The sequence below is a fragment of the Raphanus sativus genome, chromosome 4, assembly GCF_000801105.2.
Source record: "Raphanus sativus cultivar WK10039 chromosome 4, ASM80110v3, whole genome shotgun sequence".
NCBI classification, from domain to species: domain Eukaryota; kingdom Viridiplantae; phylum Streptophyta; class Magnoliopsida; order Brassicales; family Brassicaceae; genus Raphanus; species Raphanus sativus.
Window position 1 is genome coordinate 18846087 of NC_079514.1, and position 21653 is coordinate 18867739.

Genomic DNA, 21653 nt, shown 5'->3' on the forward strand with positions numbered 1-21653 from the left:
GGAGATATTCTGATCCGATCCATTTTGTTATAATAAAAGTATTATATAGTTACAAATTTTAATACATTATAGTGATGAGCGATAATTTATTTAAATGAAAAAAACAAAAATATAAAATTTGTTAATTTACCCATTTGATATATTTTCATATTTAATTCATATAGCACTGCGATTTTTATATAATACAGAATATAATCATATAATTTATAAAAAATATTATAGAATTGTTTTGTTTTATAATAAATTTTAGTTAACGTTTATTTGTAATAATATTCTATTACTAATTTCTAATTTATTAATGTGTTATTTATAAAAATATATTTAAAAATTTAACTAAGATTTAGTTAGATTATTTCTCAAAATATTTTGTTATAATTAAAAAAATCAAATTTACAGTTGGTTTATTTTTAATTAATAATCAAATATATCATATTAACTAATTCTTTAAGTGGTTCTACTATGACTTATTAATAGTAGATAAAAATAGGACCATAAATTAAAGATTAGATATATCATGAATCTAATTACATAAATTGGATTTGGTTGGTTATATTTTCTAGTTAGCCGATGGAGAAAATGTAGTGTATTTGATTGATATTTATAGTTAAATTAAATTAAGGTAGGAAAAAGATAAATAATAGTTATGAGGTGTTATTCAATCAGTGATTTAAATTTAAACATAGTATACCTTGGATTTTAATTTTAATCATTTGTTCATGAGAATCCACCACAAATGATTTGCAATCAATTTTAAATACAAAGAATTTAATTCCTTTGAATTTGAATAACTTTAGATTTTAAAAATTAGATTTTAAGTCATTCATTGAATAAAACCAGATTTTAAAAATTAGATTTAAGTCATTCATTGAACAAAACCAGATTTTTAATTGGATTTATAAATACCATATCCAAATATACCAGATTTTAATTTGGATTTATAAATGCCATATCCAAATATAATAGATTTTAAAATAAAATTTAGAATTATCATTTGAATAAAAGTGGATTTTCCATAGATTTAAACTCTATTAAAATATATGATTGAATAACACCATCTAATGAATATGTGCAATAATCTTATGTAAATTTTTTTTTGGAATGATTTTACTTTTACTTTTTTAGTGATATAGATAGACTGGAAATATAATAGAGAAAACAAGATTTTGCATGGTTCAACAAATTTGTTAGAGCATGTTGCGGTTAACCTCCCAATATCTAGAACCAGAACAAAGAAAAAAACAACCACCGTATTAATTTTTTGTTGCTCTCTGGTAATTTTGTGTGTGTTTTCTATACAAACTAGGGGTGTGCCCGCCCTACGGGCGGGGTATTGGAGATTTGTTTGTTTTAATTATTGTTATTTAAATTATTTTATTGGAGTGTTATAAAGGGTCATTTTTGATGGGTGTTAATGTATTTAAAATTGGAATTAGTGAAAAGATTTGAATTTGTTTCATTTGTTAGTCATCTCTTATTCGAAGAGAGAGTGGATCTTGTCTGCCATATTTTTTTGCTGAGTTTTTTTCAACTTCTTTTAAACATATATATGTATATGTGCCATGTATATGTATATGTGCACAGTTTAGTCAAAATATCAACTATATAAGTATGAATTTGGGTTATCAGTTTTATATTACTTATATGAGTTTATATTTATTTTTATTAGTAATGGGATAATGGTTGTTATTTTTTAGTAATATTAGGTTATATATTTTTTTTTCAATATAACTGGTGGCTAAATATTTATTTAGAACATTAATCCCCTTTATATGTATATGTGCCATGTATATGTATATGTGCACAGTTTAGTCAAAATATCAACTATATAAGTATGAATTTGGGTTATCAGTTTTATATTACTTATATGAGTTTATATTTATTTTTATTAGTAATGGGATAATGGTTGTTATTTTTTAGTAATATTAGGTTATATATATTTTTTTCAATATAACTGGTGGCTAAATATTTATTTAGAACATTAATCCCCTTTCTGAGAATTAAATGGATCCAAAGTAGGCCCATTTTTCTGGAAGAAATGTTTTTTAGAGGCTCAAGGTTCTGTATTTCTATGTTTTGCTAATGCTGTGGTTTGACGACAATGGCGATGGAGCGGAGAAGAGTTATTTGTAATTGGGAAACTAAGTCAATTATGTCTGAGAATTTTTTCGATCACTGGGTTGCTTGATTAAGTGATCTCTTGATTCTTCGTAGTCATTGTGTCAAGATTTTGTAGATAAAATAATATTTATTCACGAAAATTATCTTTCTTATCTCCATTGAATACTCAAAAATTTCTGAGCTTTCTCAGTTGCAGTGTCTCTCGCTTTAGGAGCTTTGTGTAAGTGTAGTCTTACAGATGAGATCCATACCATTAGGACTCCCATTAGGTCCAATACAGATCCGTGTGACTTTAAGAGACCAATGGGACACATCATCATATCTGTTCTTTGTAAAAAAGACCAAACAAAACTAATCTTTCAGGAGCTACGATATTCAGCTAATCCTTGCAAAACAATAGTTTAAGCTCATTAAACTTTTCACTATGTCTCACCCAAAACTTAGAGCAATCTCAGAGATCTTTATGAGTCCTTTTAATCTCTATATGTTTTGAGATCAGCTGCTGCAATCAGATGATTGATTAAACATATATACCTCTCTTAGCTACTCCACAAATCCACCCAAAAAAAAACTTTTATTCTTTGTTCTTCCTTGTCTAGAACTTGACAAAACACACGATCACATTCTGGCTACAACCAATTCACGTTTCAGAAAACCTACTCAAGACATGTAAAATTAAAAACTCTTTCTTTTTGGGGATGATCTAAGAAAAAACGCTTACAAAGTCTGAGAACTCAGATCATGGAGAACTCAGATCCCAAAACAAACAAAAACTAAAAAAATAAACACAAAGAAAAAATCAAAAAAGAAAATAGATTGATTACTGTAGATCTTGATGGAGCTTCAAGCTCAAGGAGGTTAGGTTGCGAATTTCCGTTGATCTGTAAAAAAAAGTTTCCGTTGATCCATAAAAAAAATTCGTATCCCAGTGTTGAGTTCATGTTTCATTATAATCGTGACGATGTTATCCCTTCTCCTTCGTCTGTCATTGTCATTCACCGTAGCGGTCCCAGCGAACCTTACTCCTAGCTTTGCGCTTGATTGCTCCAGATCTCGTTGCTCTAATTTCATTTCATTGTCGTATTTTGAGATTACATATTTTGATTACGTAATTAAATAGATGAGAGAACTGAAAAGGAAGAGCAGATCACACCTGGCATCATTGTATCATCAAACCTCTACACGCGCGCATGAATAGTGTATCACACAGTCCAATCGAATGCATTAATGGCGAACTCCATTAATGGTGATAGTTCCGTCTCGCGAAGAACCATAGAAGACGATACGAAGCCAGATCGACGAAGATGAAACTTAGGTATCACAATTCAAAACGCGGTGTTTAACACAATAGGTCTATCATTAAACCTGTCACGCGCCCAAAAAAGGTGAATCACACGGACCAATAGGGTGTCGACAGGTGTCGTCAAACCCCACTCCCAAAAAGGTGTCGTGGACGCAGGAGAAGACAGAATAGTCAACTTTATATATATAGATATTAGAAACATTTACAATGCAGGTCACTTTTCAAGTTTATTATTACACTCTCAGTCACTTTGTTATACAGACACACTTTCCTCAACAACTTGTGTTGTCTTCTAACTAAACCCTTCCCCTTTTCGTTATACACCAACTATAAAGTTTCTTCCCAATGTTATTTTTGGCGGGGTTTCACCTCAACCATCCATTTATTGTGTTTTTCAAAGGCTGAGATTTAACTATGCAGATCTGTAAAAGATACTTATCTCTACCTCTTAATCTTCACCGTTAGATTAACCTCTTTTTTTCCGACGGTTCAGATTAAATCTCACATTTCACCATTAACTTTCTAACTTTCACCTCTATCCTAAATCGTTTTTTACTATTTCACTACATCATTAAGAAATCAAGATTATCCCATTATCCCAAAATAAAATCTCGTAATAGGATCTTATATAACCAATGGTTTGTGTGTTAAGCCTGTTTCACCAAATCATGTTGTTTTCTGTAATTTATAGTTTCTAATCTTCCGGGTTTGCCAAAAAAAAAATAATTTCTAATCTTCCTTGCTGACTCTATTTTTTTTTCCTTCTGTTGATGAAATATAATGGATTATCGCAAACACGTAATGTTCTTGTACACATATATGTTTATATTTTGTTGTACACATGACACTATCGTATTAGTGTACACATGTACGATAGTACGATAGATGAAAAAGTGTACACAAACAATAAATCCCAAACTGTTTTCCAACTTTATGAATTTTGGATGTCCAGATAAAATGTAAGCTGGCATAAATATAGTGTACACAGTAATTTCATATAATTTAGTATGCATGAAGACAACAAACATAGTATCCATGTGTACAACTGAAATATGGCGTACACATATACACAAACAAATATAATTATAAACGTGTACACACTACAATTTCACTATGTAACTCTTAGTAGATGATTTTCATACTAAACACATCAAAATCCCTCCAAAATATGATCATACATAGATCTAACTGATCTCCACCTAGGCATGTTAAGATCAACACTAACCATCTACACAAGGTTATTAATCATCATAACCCTCCTCACGGCATGATAGCTCTGTCTTGAGCATTTTTTGGGAGAACTTGCAAGTAATGATATGGGATCACTCGTTTCACAAAAAAAAGAAGATATGGGATCACTCACAAAGTATGTTCAGTATTTAGGTTGTTAGACTTTTTGAATTTTTTTTCAGTTGTGTTGCGAATTCATACTTTAGTGTTCCTGCTCTGAAAATATTTTTTGCATTACTTCTTACACACGTCATCCAAAGTTCAGACAAAACCAGACGGTTATCATAGCTAGTGACTACTTTAAGAGCAAAACAAAACCAATCTTAAAATACTCAATACTCCCTACATCTTTTAGCACCAATTCAAATCCATGAGTGAAAGAGCAAAGCCACTTGATTATTGTTAGCTTCCCAAACCCAACTCGGCTACAATGTGTGAACCTAAGAAAATAAGTCTAGCTTCACCTTCATCCAAAACAGCACAAACTTCATCATGGAAGTACTCGGTGAATTTATGGGTGATAGCTTCTCTGATCTTCTGACTCTTCTCTTATCTAAAATGCATCTTGAAGTACTCTTTCAACCTCATTAGTTGTCCACGTGTACAACTTTGTTTGTTGTACACAAGTTCATGCTTTTTTAAAAATTGTACATACTCACACGTTTGTACACATGTACACCACTAACTTTAGGTTCATGTTCAGCATCTAGCACCTCAGTCATCGGTAACCTAAAAAGCTGACCAGAGCATGAACCCAACAGCATCTCCATCTCTTCGGTGCCTTCTAGAACATCCCTCACTAGCAGGAGGTACTCCAGCGACGAATAACAATTATTCCTCTTGCTTGGGAACCTCCGTCGCAAACAAACGCGTCGGTAACCTCTCATTCTCCACTTCCGCCGCCGTTAGCAAAACCTCTATCACACGACTAAACAATTATGAAGTTCAAATGCACGCTTTGGTGCAAACAATTAAACCAGCCAAATTGGGAAATCAAAAACTCACCGTCGACTTTCTCTTTTTTTGCTCGTTGACTCTCTTTAGGGGCTGTCCTCCAAAGACAGGCCACAACTCATACCGCTTTTTAGTCACAAGCTGCCTAGTAAGCATCCCATGAACTATCTTCCCCGAAAAAGCACACCGACGAACTGGTAACCTAAATAGATGTCCAAAGCACGACGCCAAAAGTTGCTCAAACTCATCCGTTCCTTCCAGGGCATCCTTCACCAACAAGAGGTAATCAAGCGTTGAGTTGCAATTTAGCCTTTTACTAGGAAACCGGTCTGGGGCAAACAAACGAGGCGGCAGCCTCTTATCAACTAAATCCTCTTCCGTTTGCTCAGTCTCTGCGATCAAACCAAAAGCAAGTATCTATCAATGCCGCCAATTAATAACGAAGATGCAGTGGAAGTCTAGAAACGCTAAAATCAAGAAAAAGACCCTCAAAACACCATAGAAACTGATGAATCAAGCCACAACCGCACTAAATCAGAGACATGTCAAATCAGAGACAAACGGAGAAATGGTCCCGAAACAAAACCCTAAACGACATCCAGAAACGGATCTCTACCTTTGTCTTTCCCCTTCAGGGCTCGCTTCTCACTCGAAGACATCTTCGACTTCTTCATCACACTCCTTCGATCTCTTCTATACTCGATCTCTTCTCTGTCGGAAACTCTTCTTTATCGCCTCCAACGGAACAGTTTTTTTTTTTTAACCTTTCTCGATGAAAAGAAGAAGATAATGTTAAAAAAAAAAGAAACTCCCTCGGTAAAAGCAACCGTCACTTACCCACGATTTGAAATTCAAAATACAAAATCAGCCCAAACCAATAGTTACAAGGCTAATTACACAAATAACCCTATTTAGTTGAGGAATCAAGGGGCAAAAGTGTAGTCAACCACAAAAAAGTGTTGCAGTAGCAACTTGTGACTATGAGTGTAATAAAAACACTTAAAGTGACTATAAGTGTTAAAAACTCTAGATATTAATCAGAGGATAATATTGTTTAATCTACCCCCACTGTACAGTATTTACTAAAACTGAACTAAAAAACCAAAAAAATTCCGACAGACAAGTATTCCCTTCTTTATAAGAAAAAAAAACAATATTCTTTCTAGAGGAACGGAACACACAGAAAAAGGCGATGACAAATATGTCACAGATCGTCTTCATTTCCTCTCGCCTCTCCTTCTAATCCAACCAGATTTCGATTTTGTTTCTCAATTCCCGACCCACTTCCATCTAACATCTCTTCCGGATTGTTCGATTTCTAATCGGATTGATTGATTGATTCGATTTCACGATCTTCACGCGGAATTGGGTTATGATGTTCTTCTGTTTATGTGCAATAATGAATCTCTGAAGGGTTCTTCGATCCTAAATTGAGAAGATGGATCTTGTGATCGGTGGTAGGTTTAAGCTTGGAAGGAAAATTGGTAGTGGATCTTTTGGAGAGCTTTATCTAGGTACCACCTCAATACTTTTTTGATTTTCTCCTTTCTTCTTCTTCTATTTATTTATTTATTTATTTTTTTTTCTGCAGGTGTAAATGTCCAAACAGGAGAAGAAGTTGCTGTCAAGCTGGTATATTGCTTTCATTTCATGTGATGATGTTTTTGTAAAATTCTCTCTTCACATCAAGACTATTAGATATTTGCTTTCTTGTTTCATTTGTCATTTAATTTGGTTCTCTACTTTTATTTTTTGACACTTCAGGAATCTGTGAAGACCAAGCATCCCCAACTTCATTATGAGTCAAAGTTGTATATACTGCTTCAAGGAGGAAGTATGTCTCACTTCACACTTTTATTATAGAATAGTTTAGGCTTCTATCTATTGTGCTGGTTGCATTATTATTTTTTGCAAATAACTAAAAAAACAGTTTTTATTCCTTTGTCTCTGAAGCTGGTATTCCAAACCTCAAGTGGTTTGGAGTTGAAGGTGACTACAGCGTAATGGTTATTGACCTTCTAGGTCCTAGCCTTGAAGATTTGTTTAACTACTGCAACAGGAAGTTTACCTTGAAAACTGTTCTCATGCTTGCCGACCAATTAGTGAGTTTCTTTTATTGGTTTTCCATCTCTTATGTGCTCTCAACTTGTTAGTTCGTTCGTAATGTTGTTTCTGTTTTGCTTTCCAGCTTAACAGGGTCGAATATATGCATTCTCGAGGTTTCCTTCACCGTGATATAAAGCCTGACAACTTTTTAATGGGCCTTGGACGCAAAGCAAATCAGGTACCAAAATCTATCTTGTGTTAAAAGAAATTTATATTTGATTGAGGGCTTCTGCTTCAACTTTCTGAGATACACTCTCTTATTATTTCAGGTGTATATCATTGATTTCGGATTAGGGAAAAAATACAGAGACCTTCAGACTCACAAGCACATTCCTTACAGGTAAAGGCTATGCCATGCTCTCTCGTTTCATCTATCCTCACTCAAGGGTCCGATTCTTTGCCTGTGAACTCAAAAAGGAAATATCAAATGTTGTGACAGAGAAAACAAAAATCTCACAGGGACAGCTCGGTATGCAAGTGTCAACACTCACCTTGGAGTCGGTAAGATTGCTGTCCTGTGACTGATGTTTACAAATATTGTGAAAGTCGTGTATTTTTATTTCTTCCTAAACTCGATTCATCTTTGCTGGTGTTTGAACAGAACAAAGTCGAAGGGATGATCTGGAATCACTTGGTTATGTGCTTATGTATTTTCTCAAAGGAAGGTAATAACATTTGTCCTTTAGCTTCTGTATATATTTTCTTGAACCAAATTGTAAACTCTTTGTTTTTTCTTGTTACCAGCTTACCATGGCAGGGACTAAAAGCTGGGACTAAGAAGCAGAAATATGACAGAATCAGTGAGAAGAAAGTATCAACTCCTATAGAGGTAAATCAACTCAGAAAATCCGTCAAGTGTTTGTTGGTAATCTACTTCCATTAGTATTGTTAATGGCTTGTTTTGATGTATGTAGGTGTTGTGTCGACATCACCCGTCTGAATTTGTTTCATACTTCCATTACTGCCGATCTTTACGGTTTGATGATAAACCTGATTACTCTTACCTTAAGAAACTTTTCCGCGACTTGTTCATCCGAGAAGGTTATCAGTTCGATTATGTATATGACTGGACAGTCCTAAAGTATCCTCAAACCGGTTCCAGCTCTACTTCTTCTAGCTCACGAACACGGGTGATCTTTCTTAGTGGCTATTTTGAGTTTTCTCAAAGCTTACGTTTTAATGTTAATCTTTTGTTTTTGGCAGAATCATACAACCACAAAACCAGGAGTTAACGCAGGTGTTCCTTCTATGGATAGACAAAACAGGAACTCAGGTCTCCTCCTGCTTCCAAGGAATAAATTTTGATAACCACAAATACATTCATTCCTCACACTGACTTTCAACTCTTTTTTGTTTTAGGCAAGGAAACAACCAGAATCTCGGGTGCAGTGGAAGCCTTCTCCAGAAGGCACCCAACAAACTCTTCTATACGTGATCATTCCAGATCAAGAAACTCTGATGACGGACCTTTCACTAAGCACTTAGTAAAAAATGTATCTCTTTGATCAAAAGCTGTAGTTATTAGATAAAAGACTTAACTCTAATTTGTTCTTTGGCAGCGTGGAGACTCTGAAAGACTAAGCAGTTCCTCAAGACACAGAACATCTACTTCTAGGAAAGCCGTTGCTGCTACAAGCAGCTCTCGGCCAAGTTCTGCAGGCGGACCAAGCGATAGCCGAGTTTCAAGTCGTCTGGTTTCATCAAGCGGTGGTGGTGGTGGTAGCGGCCGTCCCTCAAGAATCCAAGCTGGATATGAATCCAAGACACTCTCTTTCTCTCGCGCAACCGCCGCTTCGAGAAACGCTCGTGAAGATCAGTTGAGAAGCTTTGAGCTTCTCAATCTTCGGAAATAAAAGTAAAACGAGAGAAAGAGAGTCCTTGAATACCGCCCCCAAACCAAAGTTTCCTACAGAGAATATTTTGGTAAGGAAAATTCCATCATATACCTTACTTGAAAAGATCTTTACAGGTATTTTCTTCTTGCATAGATCTTTCTCCCACCACCACTGATGGTTTGTATATGTAAAATCTCGGTCATGTGTTGGAAAATGTACAAAATTTCCATTGTAAAAGAGGTGAACTTGTATTCTTATATACCATTACTCCGAATCAATCTGTGTAATAAACTTTAAGAATAAAGTTGGCCTTTGGTCTCTCCTATTAGTAATACCAAAGAGGCAGCAATCGTATTTTGGGGACAATGAGAGCTTTGTGTAGTTTTTTTTTGATGGCTACATAAAAGGATACAAATGCATAATTAGTCAGAATATTTTTAGTACTTCCTCTGTATTATTTTAAATGGTGTTTAAGGATTTTAATATTGTTTCATAATAAATAATGTTTTCATAATTCTAGATAAAATTTAATATCTTTTGAAATTTTTGATTAATTACAAAATATTGCATCTTTTTCTTATTGGTTAAATTAGTTGTATTTTATACTACCAAAATAAATTGCATAAAATTTGTATTTTTTTAATCTTTGTGCAAAAACCATAAACACATTTTAAAATGATACAGAAGGAGTTTTATTTTATTATAAATTATTACAATAAACTTACAATAGAAAACAGAAAATTTTATCTATCTTTATGTTGAGCAGCTAAGTTTGTAGAGAGAAGCAGACATTATGTTTTCATCGGATATAATACGGTAAAAAGGCATGGAGATTGTTTGATGTCTGAATCTAAATTTCCATTTGATAATTTATTATTGGGTCAAGAGATTAAAGATAACATACAATCTTTGTGGGATCCAATTTATGATGTATTTATCAGAGAATATGGATTGATACAGTGGATCAAATCAAACAAATCAGAGTTATGGGTCTTTGATTGGTTTATGTGGGCATCATCCTTTTCAATAAAGTCTCGTCGTCTCAAGACAATGCAACTATTTCAAATCAGCAACCATACGAGACTGGATCTGTCATCAATCAAGAATCACAGTTGGGAAGAGATCATCGAAGTAAGAAACTTTGGTTACTCTGCGTTATTATGTGGTAATCCGGCTAAAGTCAAATAACCTGATGTCACTACAAAAAGTATATTCTTCAATATCTAAGCAAGATGACTACCATTAATTCTTATAGACTACACGACGGCGATTCTGACACAAAGGAACCAAAATCTTTCAAATCTGGCAATCATATATGATAAATTTTTGGAACATAATTTCACTTGGACTGTCGAGGATTTTACCTCCAAGAAATAAAGCAATAGGGAGTTTGTGGGTTTTCAAGATAAAACTCAAATCGGATGAAAGTGGTGAAAGTTTCAAGTCACGGTTGGTGGCCTTGGGACACAAAGATATTGCTGGTGAAGACTATAACAAAATATATGTTCTGGTTGCAAAAATAGTAACTTTTCTATGTTTTTTGACGTTGCTGCAGCTAAACGTGGTTGGGTCTTGCGTTACATGGATGTAAACAACGCATTCTTACATGGAGATTATATATAGGTTACAACTTAGATTTTAAATCTAACAACCACCAAGATGATGGCTTGCTAAAGAACAAAACTTGGGTTCACCCCCTGTGGTGAACTCTCAAATTCACCTCAATTGTTAGCACCAATCAAAATGCCATGTAAGATTAATAAAAAAGGAAATAAAATTTAAAAAAAAAGAAAGAAATAAAAAGACGTAGACTAATTTTTTTTAACGCCATCCATGGCTTCTTCTTCATCACCTATACAAAATATTGAAAGCTTCTTCATCATCCATACACAATATTGAAAGCTTTGTTTGTCAAATTGGTAAACCCAAAACACTAAACCCTAAATCTTTTGGTAAATCCTAAAAACTAAACCCTAAACTTTTGGGTAAACCCTACACCCTCGGGTAAACTCTAAACCTTTGGAATATCTCTTTACCCAAGGGTTTAGGGTTTACCCAAGGGTTTAGGATTTACCAAAGGGTTTAGGGTTTAGTATTTTGGGTTTAGAGTTTAGTGTTTTGGGTTTAGATTTAAGATATAAGGGCACATGATTGTAGACACCAATTTGACAAATAAAACTTTCAATATTCTGTGTGGATTATAAAGAAGCTTTTAAATTATGTGTTGGTGATGAAAAAAAAACCATAGATGGCGTTACAAAAATTAGTCGACGTATTTTTCACTTCTTTTCTTTTTTTTTCTTTTTAATTTTGTTTCCTTTTTTTACTAATCCTACATGGCACTTTGATTAGTGCTAACAATTGAGGTGAATTTAAGAGTTCGCCATAGGAGGTGAACCCAAGTCTTGTCATTTGCTAAATTGTTCATAACATTGAAAGACTATAGATTCAAGCAATCATATCAAACTATTTTTTTTTTTCACTTTGGAGAAAGATGAGGTGAAATTGCATATATTGATTTACGTCGATGATTTGATTATAATGGAAATAGTGTTAAGGTGGCACATAAACTTAAGGATTATATACTAACTTTTTATATGAAAGATTTGAATCCTCTAAAATATTTTCTGAGATTGAAATAACTAAGAATGCCACATGGATTTATCTTTCCCATGAGAAAACATGCTTTTGGATGTAATTAATGAAGTTGATCTTATGGCAGCCAATTACCAGCAAGTTTCCCACTTGAGCAACATCATAATCTTGCTTGTTCTGAATATTCATGCATGACTGATTCAAAACCTTACAAGGATTTAGTAGCATCCTCTCTGATCTGGTTTAGGTCAAAGTTAACTTGATTAGGCGTACAACAATCAAACAAAAACATGCACAGCCAACCAGTTAACTTAAACCAAATCAAAGATGTCACAGACATATGTACCTAAGCATCTAACTGAGATTTGTATTTCGTATTTTATAAAATGACCAAAACGTTTAACGTGTATTTATTTTCTCACTTTAGTGTTTATTATTACAAGCATGAAGCATGAACACAACTCACAAAGCAGGCATTATATTAATTCAAACGAGGACAATGACATTAACATAACAACAACAATAATATAAACCACTGGACGCAGATTTCCGTTTTTGTTTTGACAACTCTATATTCGCTTTTTGTTTTGTTTATTAGTCTATGCTTGTAATTTCTTCTAAGTATTATGTTAACACACACAGATACTGTCCGAAAGGTTTTGCTCCTAAGTGAACACAGTAGTTAATTAGTACAAGTATATAAATAGTTAAGTCAAAGTAACTCAAGTTTAATAATGCACTAATCATATCTTAAGAACAATAATTGATGTTAAGTTTGACGACCACATAATGATGACACGAGACAGAAGCCTCCCCACGCGCCCTTAAAAGTTAAAAAAAGATCTTATCGCTTCGTTTGAAAAACTGTGATAACTTAATCCACGCGCTACATAAAGCACGTGGTCTGCAACCTCATCTCGGGGCCGAGTCAAAGAAATCTAAGAGGGATTCTCTGATCCGATTCCGGCGAGAGAGAAAGAGAGAGAGAAGGGACTGGTTCAGTTCTCCGATAATGGCGTCGTTTAAGGTGATGCATTCTTCATCTTCTTCTACAAACTCGGATCCATCTCGTCGCATCCCTTCTTCTTCATCTTTAAGACCTCAACAGTTGAGGCGAGATCCCAGGATTCTCGGCGGTTACAGTCCCGGTACGATGACCGTTGAAGGGATTCTACACGAGACCTTCGCATCGGATCCGCCAGCCACGGAGTCCTCGTCGCTCCTGATGGATGCTGCTGCTCCGACGCCGATGGAGGATGTCGTCGTCGGAGGAGGAGGAGGGACGGAGACGCGTGTGGACGAGGTGTGGAGAGGGATGAAGGAAGAAGAGGAGACGCAGCAGCATGAGGAGATGATGACGTTAGAGGATTTCTTAGCGAAAGCGACTGGTGGTGGTGAAGACGGAGAGTCCGATGACGTGGATGTGAAGAGTTACGGATTCGATCATCACAATCCGTTTCAGATGATTGATAAAGTGGAAGGATCGATCGTCGCGTTTGGGAACGGTGTGGATGTCTACGGAGGAGGAGGAGGAGCGAGAGGGAAGAGAGCGAGAGTGATGATGGAGCCGTTGGATAAAGCAGCTGCTCAGAGACAGAGAAGGATGATCAAGAACCGTGAGTCTGCTGCTAGGTCTAGAGAGAGGAAACAGGCTTATCAAGTTGAGTTGGAGACTTTAGCTGCCAAGCTTGAGCAAGAGAATGTGAAGCTTTCCTTGGAGATTGAGGACAAGAGGAAAGAGAGATACCAGAAGCTGATGGAGTTTGTAATCCCTGTCGTTGACAAACCTAACCACCAACCTCGCTTCTTACGCAGGATTCGGTCTTTGGAGTGGTAAGGATGGTCTACAATAATTATTAAAACAAAAAAAAAAGAGACTTTGGAAGGTTTCTTTAGGATTTTGTATGGTTGCTTTTGATATGTAACTAAGATCTATGTGTATCAGCGTGGATTCGCAATCTGGAGTAGAGAGTAGAGTGTGTGATGAATATGGTTAATAACTTTACTATATTATTATATTTATATAGATTGCATATGTTATGTAGTTTACTACTTGTGGTTTTGATGAGACAATGATCTGGGTATGAGCACAATCTCTGTCTCTGTATGTTGTGATGATGATGATGATGATGATAGATACTGGAAATTTGGTAACTTACACCTCTTCGTGATCCCTAGTCGAGAAGATACTAACGGAAACGAGCTTCATCATTTTGTGATGAAGAGCTTGGTCTTTTATCCCAAACCATCAGCAGCGCGGTGAGAACATGGTCTTTTATCTACTGGGATTCAACGAAGACAATCTGGCATAAGGTTCATTTAAGTTTGAGAAACTGGGATTCAAATGGTGAAGAAGGGAGAAACTTTAGATTCGGGTAGCTGAATCAAAAGGCAGGTGCAGCGAAATCCTCTTCCTCTTTGTTCTCTTGGCATCTTTTTAGCAGCTGAAGTTGGCGTCGAAGATGCAATACCTGTAGTGTAACATCAAAAACAGTCATTTGCTTCAAGACGTAAAATTCTCATGTTCAACTTAGGTTTAGTTTATTGTTTAAAAAAAGATCTGAACCCTTTTCCACTGAAGAGAGAACCGTGACTCCCCAAAATATACTGTAATTGGTAATTGTAAAGTGGGATCTCATTACCTGCACAAAAGATTCCTTTAATTAAGAAGGGAAGCGGCTTGTTGGAAGAACGGTAAAGTAGTCATGTGGTAAGTAAACTGGAACGGTAGACTCCACCTTATAAATATGAGAATCTGTGTTTTGCCATATTAATTTGATTTTTGTTTTAAGAAGAACGTGGTCAAAAATAAATGTTTTATTTGAAGCTGATCATGGCTGAACATCGTTGTTAAATGGCTAAAACTGTCATCCTATGGGATCCTAAGAATTGCAGGATCCCATCTGATGTATCACAATAGTGGTGATTTGCTCAGGCTGGTTCTGGCACCTGCAAACATACTCATCATTTTGGGAAATACACGATTTTATGGACACCTCACCTAGTTAAAGAAGGTCGGTTACAATGTCATGCTTGCATTTTGTCCAGAGGTTCCACCACATGGTTTCAACCAAGTGTGATTCCAACCTCTTGGACTTGGAACGGTCATCTTGATAACTAAATGAAGCCATTAAGAGTGGAGAGGGATCACTAAATTATTATTATTGAAAACTTTAATATTAATCCTCTTCTTTTGAGTGTATTTAATTAGATGTATTTGTGTGTGTTGTTGCTATATTGAGCTTGATTGCGCCATTTTCGTATTTGATGTTATTAATGTGTGTTCAACTATTTTTCTGGGCTCTTTGTTTGAATTCTCGTTGTTTCCATTGGAGTTCCTGTGTATTGAATTGAAATACAAAGACCAGAGTTTTTCTTTGTCTAATTCCTATTCGTTCAAATAGGAAGGGAAGTGGGATCTTGAGAAACTCCATCTAAGAATATCTTATTTTCTCAAGATTTGTTTACAGTACTATCTTGTGCTATCAATGTCTTTGTAAAGTAGGGTCTCATTACATGCACAAAAATGCACAAAAAGATTCCCTCAATTAAGAAGGGAAGTGTCTTCCGGTAGAAAGACAAAGTAGTCACGTGGTAAGCAAACTAGAACTCTAGACTCGTCCTTATAAATATGAGAATCTGTGGGTTTGTTATATTAAATTGATTTTTGTTTTAAGAAGTGTTCGAAAATAAATACTATTTGAAACTGATATAGCTGAACATTGTTACAAAATGGCTAAAAATGTCATCCTATGAGATGCTGAGAATTGTAGGATCCTATCTGGTGTACCACCAAGTTAGGTCGAAACACAAATAGAAACAAGCTTGAACGCACCACTTGGATATGACGGACCAACCGAACTATTTTGCAGTCGTAGCGCATCTCGATCACTTTAGTGCTGGGTAAATTGTCGCGTTTTGAAAATAGTGGAATAAGAATTGTGCATGTAGACGAATAAGGTTAGAGATTTTCATTTTCTTCACTCTTTCTCTATGACTTTTGATACTAAATTTCTTATGGATTCTTAGAAGGAGAAATTGCAGACGTGATAACCGCAAACATCATGTTCAGGCTGGTTCTGCCAACATACTCATCATCTCGAGATATACACGATTTTATGGAAACCTCACCTATTTAAAAGAGGTCGGTTATAATGCCATACTTGGATTTTATCCAGAGGTATCACTAAATCAGTATTGGACTTGGAACGGTCTTCTTAACTAAATGAAGCCATCCAAGAGTGAAAAGGGATCACTGAATCATTATTATTGAAAACTTTAATATTAGTCGTTCTTCTTTTGAGTTTGTTTAATTAGATGTATTGTGTGTTGTTGCTATATAGAGCTTGATTGCACCCTTTTTTGTATTTGAAGTTCTTAATGTGTTTGTTCAATTGTTTTCCTTGGGCTCTTTGCTTGAATTCTCCTTGTTTCCATTGGAATTTCTATGTATTGAATTGAAATATAAAAACCAAAGCTTTTTTTTGTCTAATTCATATTGGTTGGGTTTTTGTTGAGAATTATCGTTTTCTCGGTTTGTTGAGAATGGTTTCTATTGTAATAGCAACTTGATACTTAAAGAGCAACGTTGGTAAGCCTTTGATTATTTGCAAACCATGTGCGACGTTTGTTGATCTCAAGTTTTATACATCCTCCAATGTAATAGTTTGTGACACAGAATGAGGTTTATTAACGTAGTAGTAAAGATATAATGCATCATATGCTAAACATAGAGCTGGCATCATAAATAGAATAAAAGACACTCTAATAATTAATTATAGGGTATTTTAGGTTTGAGAAACTGGGATTCAAATGGTGAAGAAGAGAGAAACTTTAGATTTGGGTAGCTGAATCAAAAGGCAGGTGCAGCAAAATCCTCTTCCTCCTTGTTCTCTTGGCATCTTTTTAGCAGCTGAAGTTGGCGTCTAAGATGCAATACCTGTTAACATCAAAAAAAGTCGAAGAAGTAAAACTCTCATGCACAACTTAGGTTTACTTAATTGTTTAGTAAAAAGATCTAAACCCTCTTCCACTAAAGAGAGAACCCTGACTCCCAGCAATAGAATTGGTATTATAAATTACCTCTTCTTGAAGCATAGTTGGGAGGGAAGCCATGGAAATGAGCTGCTTCATTTCTTGCATAAGAGCTTGGTCTTTGACCCCTGACCATGTCTGTGGAGGTAATGCCAACAGAAGTACAGTGAACACATCGTTTCCTGCAGGATAATTTGCCTCTGGACCACATTCACAGTCAGTTTGGGTTGATGGCACCAGCAGATCAACATTTTGTTCGCTCCCGTCACGCACCACAACTCCAGTCACAACGGTGCCTGCTGCCTCGCCAGGACCTTGATGGGTGCAAAAATTTTTTTTAACAATGTAGCAAACAAGTTTTAACAGCAAACTTAATACACGAATAGTGACATACCTTTGACACAAGTGACACAAGTTTCCCGACAACAAAACTCTTTTGATGAGCATCCGGTCAAGATTTCAGCACCTTGGCAACAAGCCTTTGCAGCCGCATATGTCAGACTGTCTTCGTAACCCACTGTGGATAAGAACTTACTGATGTGTTTGAACAGTTCAGTTTCATGCACTTCTTTCAGCACCACTTGCTGCAGTAGGTTAACAAGAGATTAGACATGTATAAAGTCAAGATTGTTCAAAGAATAGATTTGTCACAGGAGAGAGAGTACCTTTAAGTTGAGCCTTGATTTCTCCTCAGCGCTGAGGTTTTGTTTTGTGTCCTCAGCTATTCTGATCTCAGCCACCCATCTGATGAATGTGTTGAAGTTTGACGGAAGTGACTTGAACACAACTGATAAGATTTTTTCAACACTATCTACATGCTGTGAACTCACAAGACGAGGAACATCTTCCTTTAAATACTTGGCTATGCTGATCCAGCTCTCATCTTTGCAAGACTGGTAACAAAGATAACCAAAATTACAACCGGTCAAGTTTGGTTAACAAGTTATTGTATTCGTTGGTAATACTGTATTACCAATGAAATGTACCAAGGATCTGAAGTTCATTCAATAAATGTGTACTTAAGATGTTATAAAGTTTCAAAATTTGCATTCAGATGAAAATAGTAAAGGTTATGAGGAGAGATTGCATTAACAGAAAATGCAAAAAAAAAATGACGAACAAACTATTAGCAAACATAAAGAGAATTAATATTGCATCAGACATACCAGAGTATAGAGCAATCCTGGTTCTCTGTGGGGTCTAGATATGAGCATGAACCTGGGAACAACACATCACAACATCAGACCATATTCTAATTTAAAAAAAAAACTACATTATGATACAGTATAGTAGAAAAAGATAAAAAGAGTATGTTACCCTCTACGTTTTCCTGTAGAATCATCAATGCTGTCCATGGCTTCCCAAAGAAGTTTAATAGGAACCCAATGAGGAGGATACTTGAAACGTGCAACATCAAGAATCAAAGCCATATCTCTTTCAGCATTATAGCCACCTATAGGTGAAAAATGACCAGACCCAGTCTGCAAAAAGAAAAGAAAAGATTCGTTAGAATCTCGATCAACATTACAAGCACTCAACAGTTATATGCTGCATGCAGAAGTTACCTGCTTAAACACCCCTCTGTGATATGTTGAGATGATATGGCAATTCTCAGAGGTGGAGCATTTCATCACAAACTTGCGGAAATCATCAATGGTGGTCTGATTAGTGCGGAAAGCCTCCACTTTGGCTCCAGAACAGTGAGCCAAGCAGACAACTTTCCCAAATGAAATGCCTTTTTCCTTGACTACTTCAAGTGGCTCGCAGCAGTCCAGCATCGATTCATCAAACCACCTCCAAGGCCCTATTGGAAGAAGAAAAATTCAAAAACCAATCTAGATATGTTTCCATCTCTTTATACTTTTTATAAAAGTGATTATATATATACCTTTCCATTTACGTCCAGGATCAATAGAAAGAGCATTCAAGACGACAGAAAGGCTGGCTAAGCCACAATAAGCAGGTTCAGACTGCGTCTGGAAATAAGATATCAACCTGAAAAATCCTTCCATTGTTCCTTTCTGAAGCGCTTCATTGAATATTTTCTGATCACAAAAAAAAAAAAGAAAAAGAAAAAAACAACTTAGATGAAACAGAACATATTGAACGCCCTTTCTCAAGAAAAAAAAAACAGAACATACTTTTCAGACAGTAGGCAAAACAGATTACATTAACAAGTCTATCCCTCTGTAATAAAAAGAACAAGTCAACTACTTGTAGTAACAGTTAACTAGAAGTATTCAGATCTCACTCACAGCTCAACCAACCAATAAATTAGAAAAAATAACCTAATTTTCATCCAAAAAAATCGATGATTCGGAAACTTGATTCCGTACCTTGCCTTCGGCGGAAGAAAAGTCAATGGCCGGAGGAGAAGGAAGAGATCGCCGGTAGAGACTCGCCATAGCCATTACGACAGGTTTCTTGGAGGGATAATAATAATTAGAATATATACTTGGAGAAACTGACAGAGATCGCGCTGGAAGATTCGGAAAAGTAGGAGGAGGAGCGAATAACTTTGCGGAACCTTTAACTTTCGGTTTGATGATGAGATTTGAATATGTGAAGAAGGCGTTGATTTTTGTACACATATGTATGAGTTTATTATTATTAATTAATAATACACACAGGGCTCTCTCAATTATTCCACTATATCTCAGGTCAACGCTCTTTCTCTCTTCCTCGCAACGAAACGCCGTTAATTAAATACGTCCGGTCCGGTTCCTCTCGGCTTTGATTGGTATTACATATTGCATGTTTTAAATTTTAATTAGGTAATTTTACATTACTCTACTTTTTTACATGTCTTTTTAGGCAAACTGTAGTTCGTAAGGGGATATTTTCCATTTCGATGGAATTAACTGTAGTTTTATTAGAAAAAAAAGAATATGGGTTAGCAGACTACTACTGTTTTGTTCGGCTTAGAGGTCGAATTACCAAACCACCGTATATGACGGCGTTTAGTCACCGTTAGTTTTTAGTCAAACTTGGCGTGAAAGTGGGTGAGAGAGACTTTTTGAATTAGTCGGGTCAGAGGACTCCGGTTTGTTCTTTGGAGTTTGCAGCGCACCGTCACCCCCAATCGTTTTTTTCTGATCAACACCACATCCACATTTCATTTCCCCAATAAAAATGTAACATCCCGTGATATATGAAAATGCTTAAAAGTAGGGGTAGACAAAAAAAAAACCCAAACTAAACCGAATCAAAACGATCCAATTGAACTCAAACCATTTAATATATATAACCATTTAATCTAAACAACTAAACAAAAAATTATATATTTTACTTCTAAAAGAATAAAATAACCATTTAATCTAAACAACTAAACAAAAAATTATATATTTTACTTCTAAAAGAATAAAATAAATATACTAAATATATATAGATGAATGTCATATGTATATATGTACTATGATTAGATGTACCGTGTAGAGAGAATGAAATACATAGTCCAAATCTCTATATATAAGCCACACACATACGTTTCTATATTTAATATAGCATGTGTGTTTGTTTGGGAAAATGGCATATTCCCCTACGAACTAGTTGTGTCCGGCTTTTTTACACACGAACTTTTAAGCCATACCAAAAACCACACGAACAACAAAAATATTGCTTATTCCCTTATGAACTAATTATTTCTAGTTTTTTCACACACAAAATTTTAAACTTGCCAAAAACCACATGAACTACACTATTTTTTGAATTACATACACAAACTATCAATTTTAAGCTAATTCCCTTAAAATTGTAAATTGTGTTATTTAAACATTAACTTAGTTTATGACAGGTGGATAGCCGGTTTAATTTAGGTTGATAAAAAAGGATGATACATCATTTTGTTCCTTTTCTTTTTCTTTTTCTTTTATTTTTGTCAACTGCTTTTCTTCTTCAAAAATCGTTTTACTCTTCATCATCAATTGGGAATAAAATTTATTATTTTGTAGAAGATTAAATGTTTTACATGATGAATAAAGAAAGAAGAGCAGCAACTACTAGTTTACCAATCCACTATGTTGTTGCTCTTCTTTCTTTATGCATCATGTAAAACATTTAATCTTTTACAAAATAATAAATTTTATTATCCTTTTTATCAACCCAAATTAAACCGGCTATCCACCTGTCATAAACTAAGCTAATGTTTAAATAACACAATTTACGATTTTAGAGGAATAGCTTAAAATTGATAGTTTGTGTATGTAATTCAAAAAATAGCGTAGTTCATATGGTTTTTGGCAAAGTTTAAAAATTTCTGTGTGAAAAAGCTGGAAATAATTAGTTCACAAGGGAATAAGCAATATTTCCGTTGTTCGTGTAGTTTTTGGCATGGCTTAAAAGTTCGTGTGTGAAAAAGCCGGGAACAACTAGTTTGTAGGGAAATAAGCCATTTCCCCGTGTTTGTTTGCTCAAGTTCTCAGATCAAGATAACACACAAACATGTATTTTTAGCTTTTACTCGAGTCAGATTATTTCAG

The 21653-nt window shown here is 35.2% G+C and overlaps 3 protein-coding genes and 1 long non-coding RNA gene across 5 annotated transcripts; 2 read left to right on the forward strand and 2 right to left on the reverse strand.

Moving 5' to 3' along the window:
- Positions 1-2673: 2673 nt before the first annotated feature.
- LOC108855131 (uncharacterized) lies at positions 2674-3671 on the reverse strand. Its single transcript, XR_001949991.2, has 2 exons — positions 3272-3671; positions 2674-3179 (listed from the first exon to the last, which is right to left on the reverse strand). It is a non-coding gene; the product is annotated as an uncharacterized LOC108855131 (long non-coding RNA).
- Positions 3672-6738: 3067 nt separating this feature from the next.
- Positions 6739-9871, forward strand: LOC108855129 (casein kinase 1-like protein 7). Of its 2 annotated transcripts, none has more exons than XM_018628860.2 (13): positions 6739-7119; positions 7197-7237; positions 7370-7439; positions 7559-7707; positions 7794-7889; positions 7981-8051; positions 8151-8212; positions 8313-8376; positions 8456-8540; positions 8626-8841; positions 8915-8984; positions 9071-9195; positions 9271-9871. In XM_018628860.2, the coding sequence occupies exons 1-13, from the start codon at positions 7044-7046 to the stop codon at positions 9562-9564; spliced, it is 1419 nt and encodes a 472-aa protein (XP_018484362.1). In that variant the 5' UTR covers positions 6739-7043; the 3' UTR covers positions 9565-9871. The 2 variants fall into 2 exon arrangements, with proteins under 2 accessions (XP_018484362.1, XP_018484361.1); XM_018628859.2 differs by having other exon boundaries at positions 6742-7119; positions 9071-9204.
- A 3167-nt stretch (positions 9872-13038) lies between these two features.
- On the forward strand, positions 13039-14193 carry LOC108848757 (G-box-binding factor 4). The gene has a single exon (XM_018622191.2). The coding sequence runs from the start codon at positions 13154-13156 to the stop codon at positions 13976-13978; it is 825 nt and encodes a 274-aa protein (XP_018477693.2). The 5' UTR covers positions 13039-13153; the 3' UTR covers positions 13979-14193.
- Positions 14194-16722: 2529 nt separating this feature from the next.
- LOC108855485 (glutathione gamma-glutamylcysteinyltransferase 1) lies at positions 16723-19760 on the reverse strand. Its single transcript, XM_018629326.2, has 9 exons — positions 19512-19760; positions 19064-19220; positions 18741-18979; positions 18493-18656; positions 18342-18393; positions 17841-18068; positions 17570-17759; positions 17224-17489; positions 16723-17080 (listed from the first exon to the last, which is right to left on the reverse strand). The coding sequence occupies exons 1-9, from the start codon at positions 19584-19586 to the stop codon at positions 16994-16996; spliced, it is 1458 nt and encodes a 485-aa protein (XP_018484828.1). The 5' UTR covers positions 19587-19760; the 3' UTR covers positions 16723-16993.
- Between the last annotated feature and the right edge of the window lie 1893 nt (positions 19761-21653).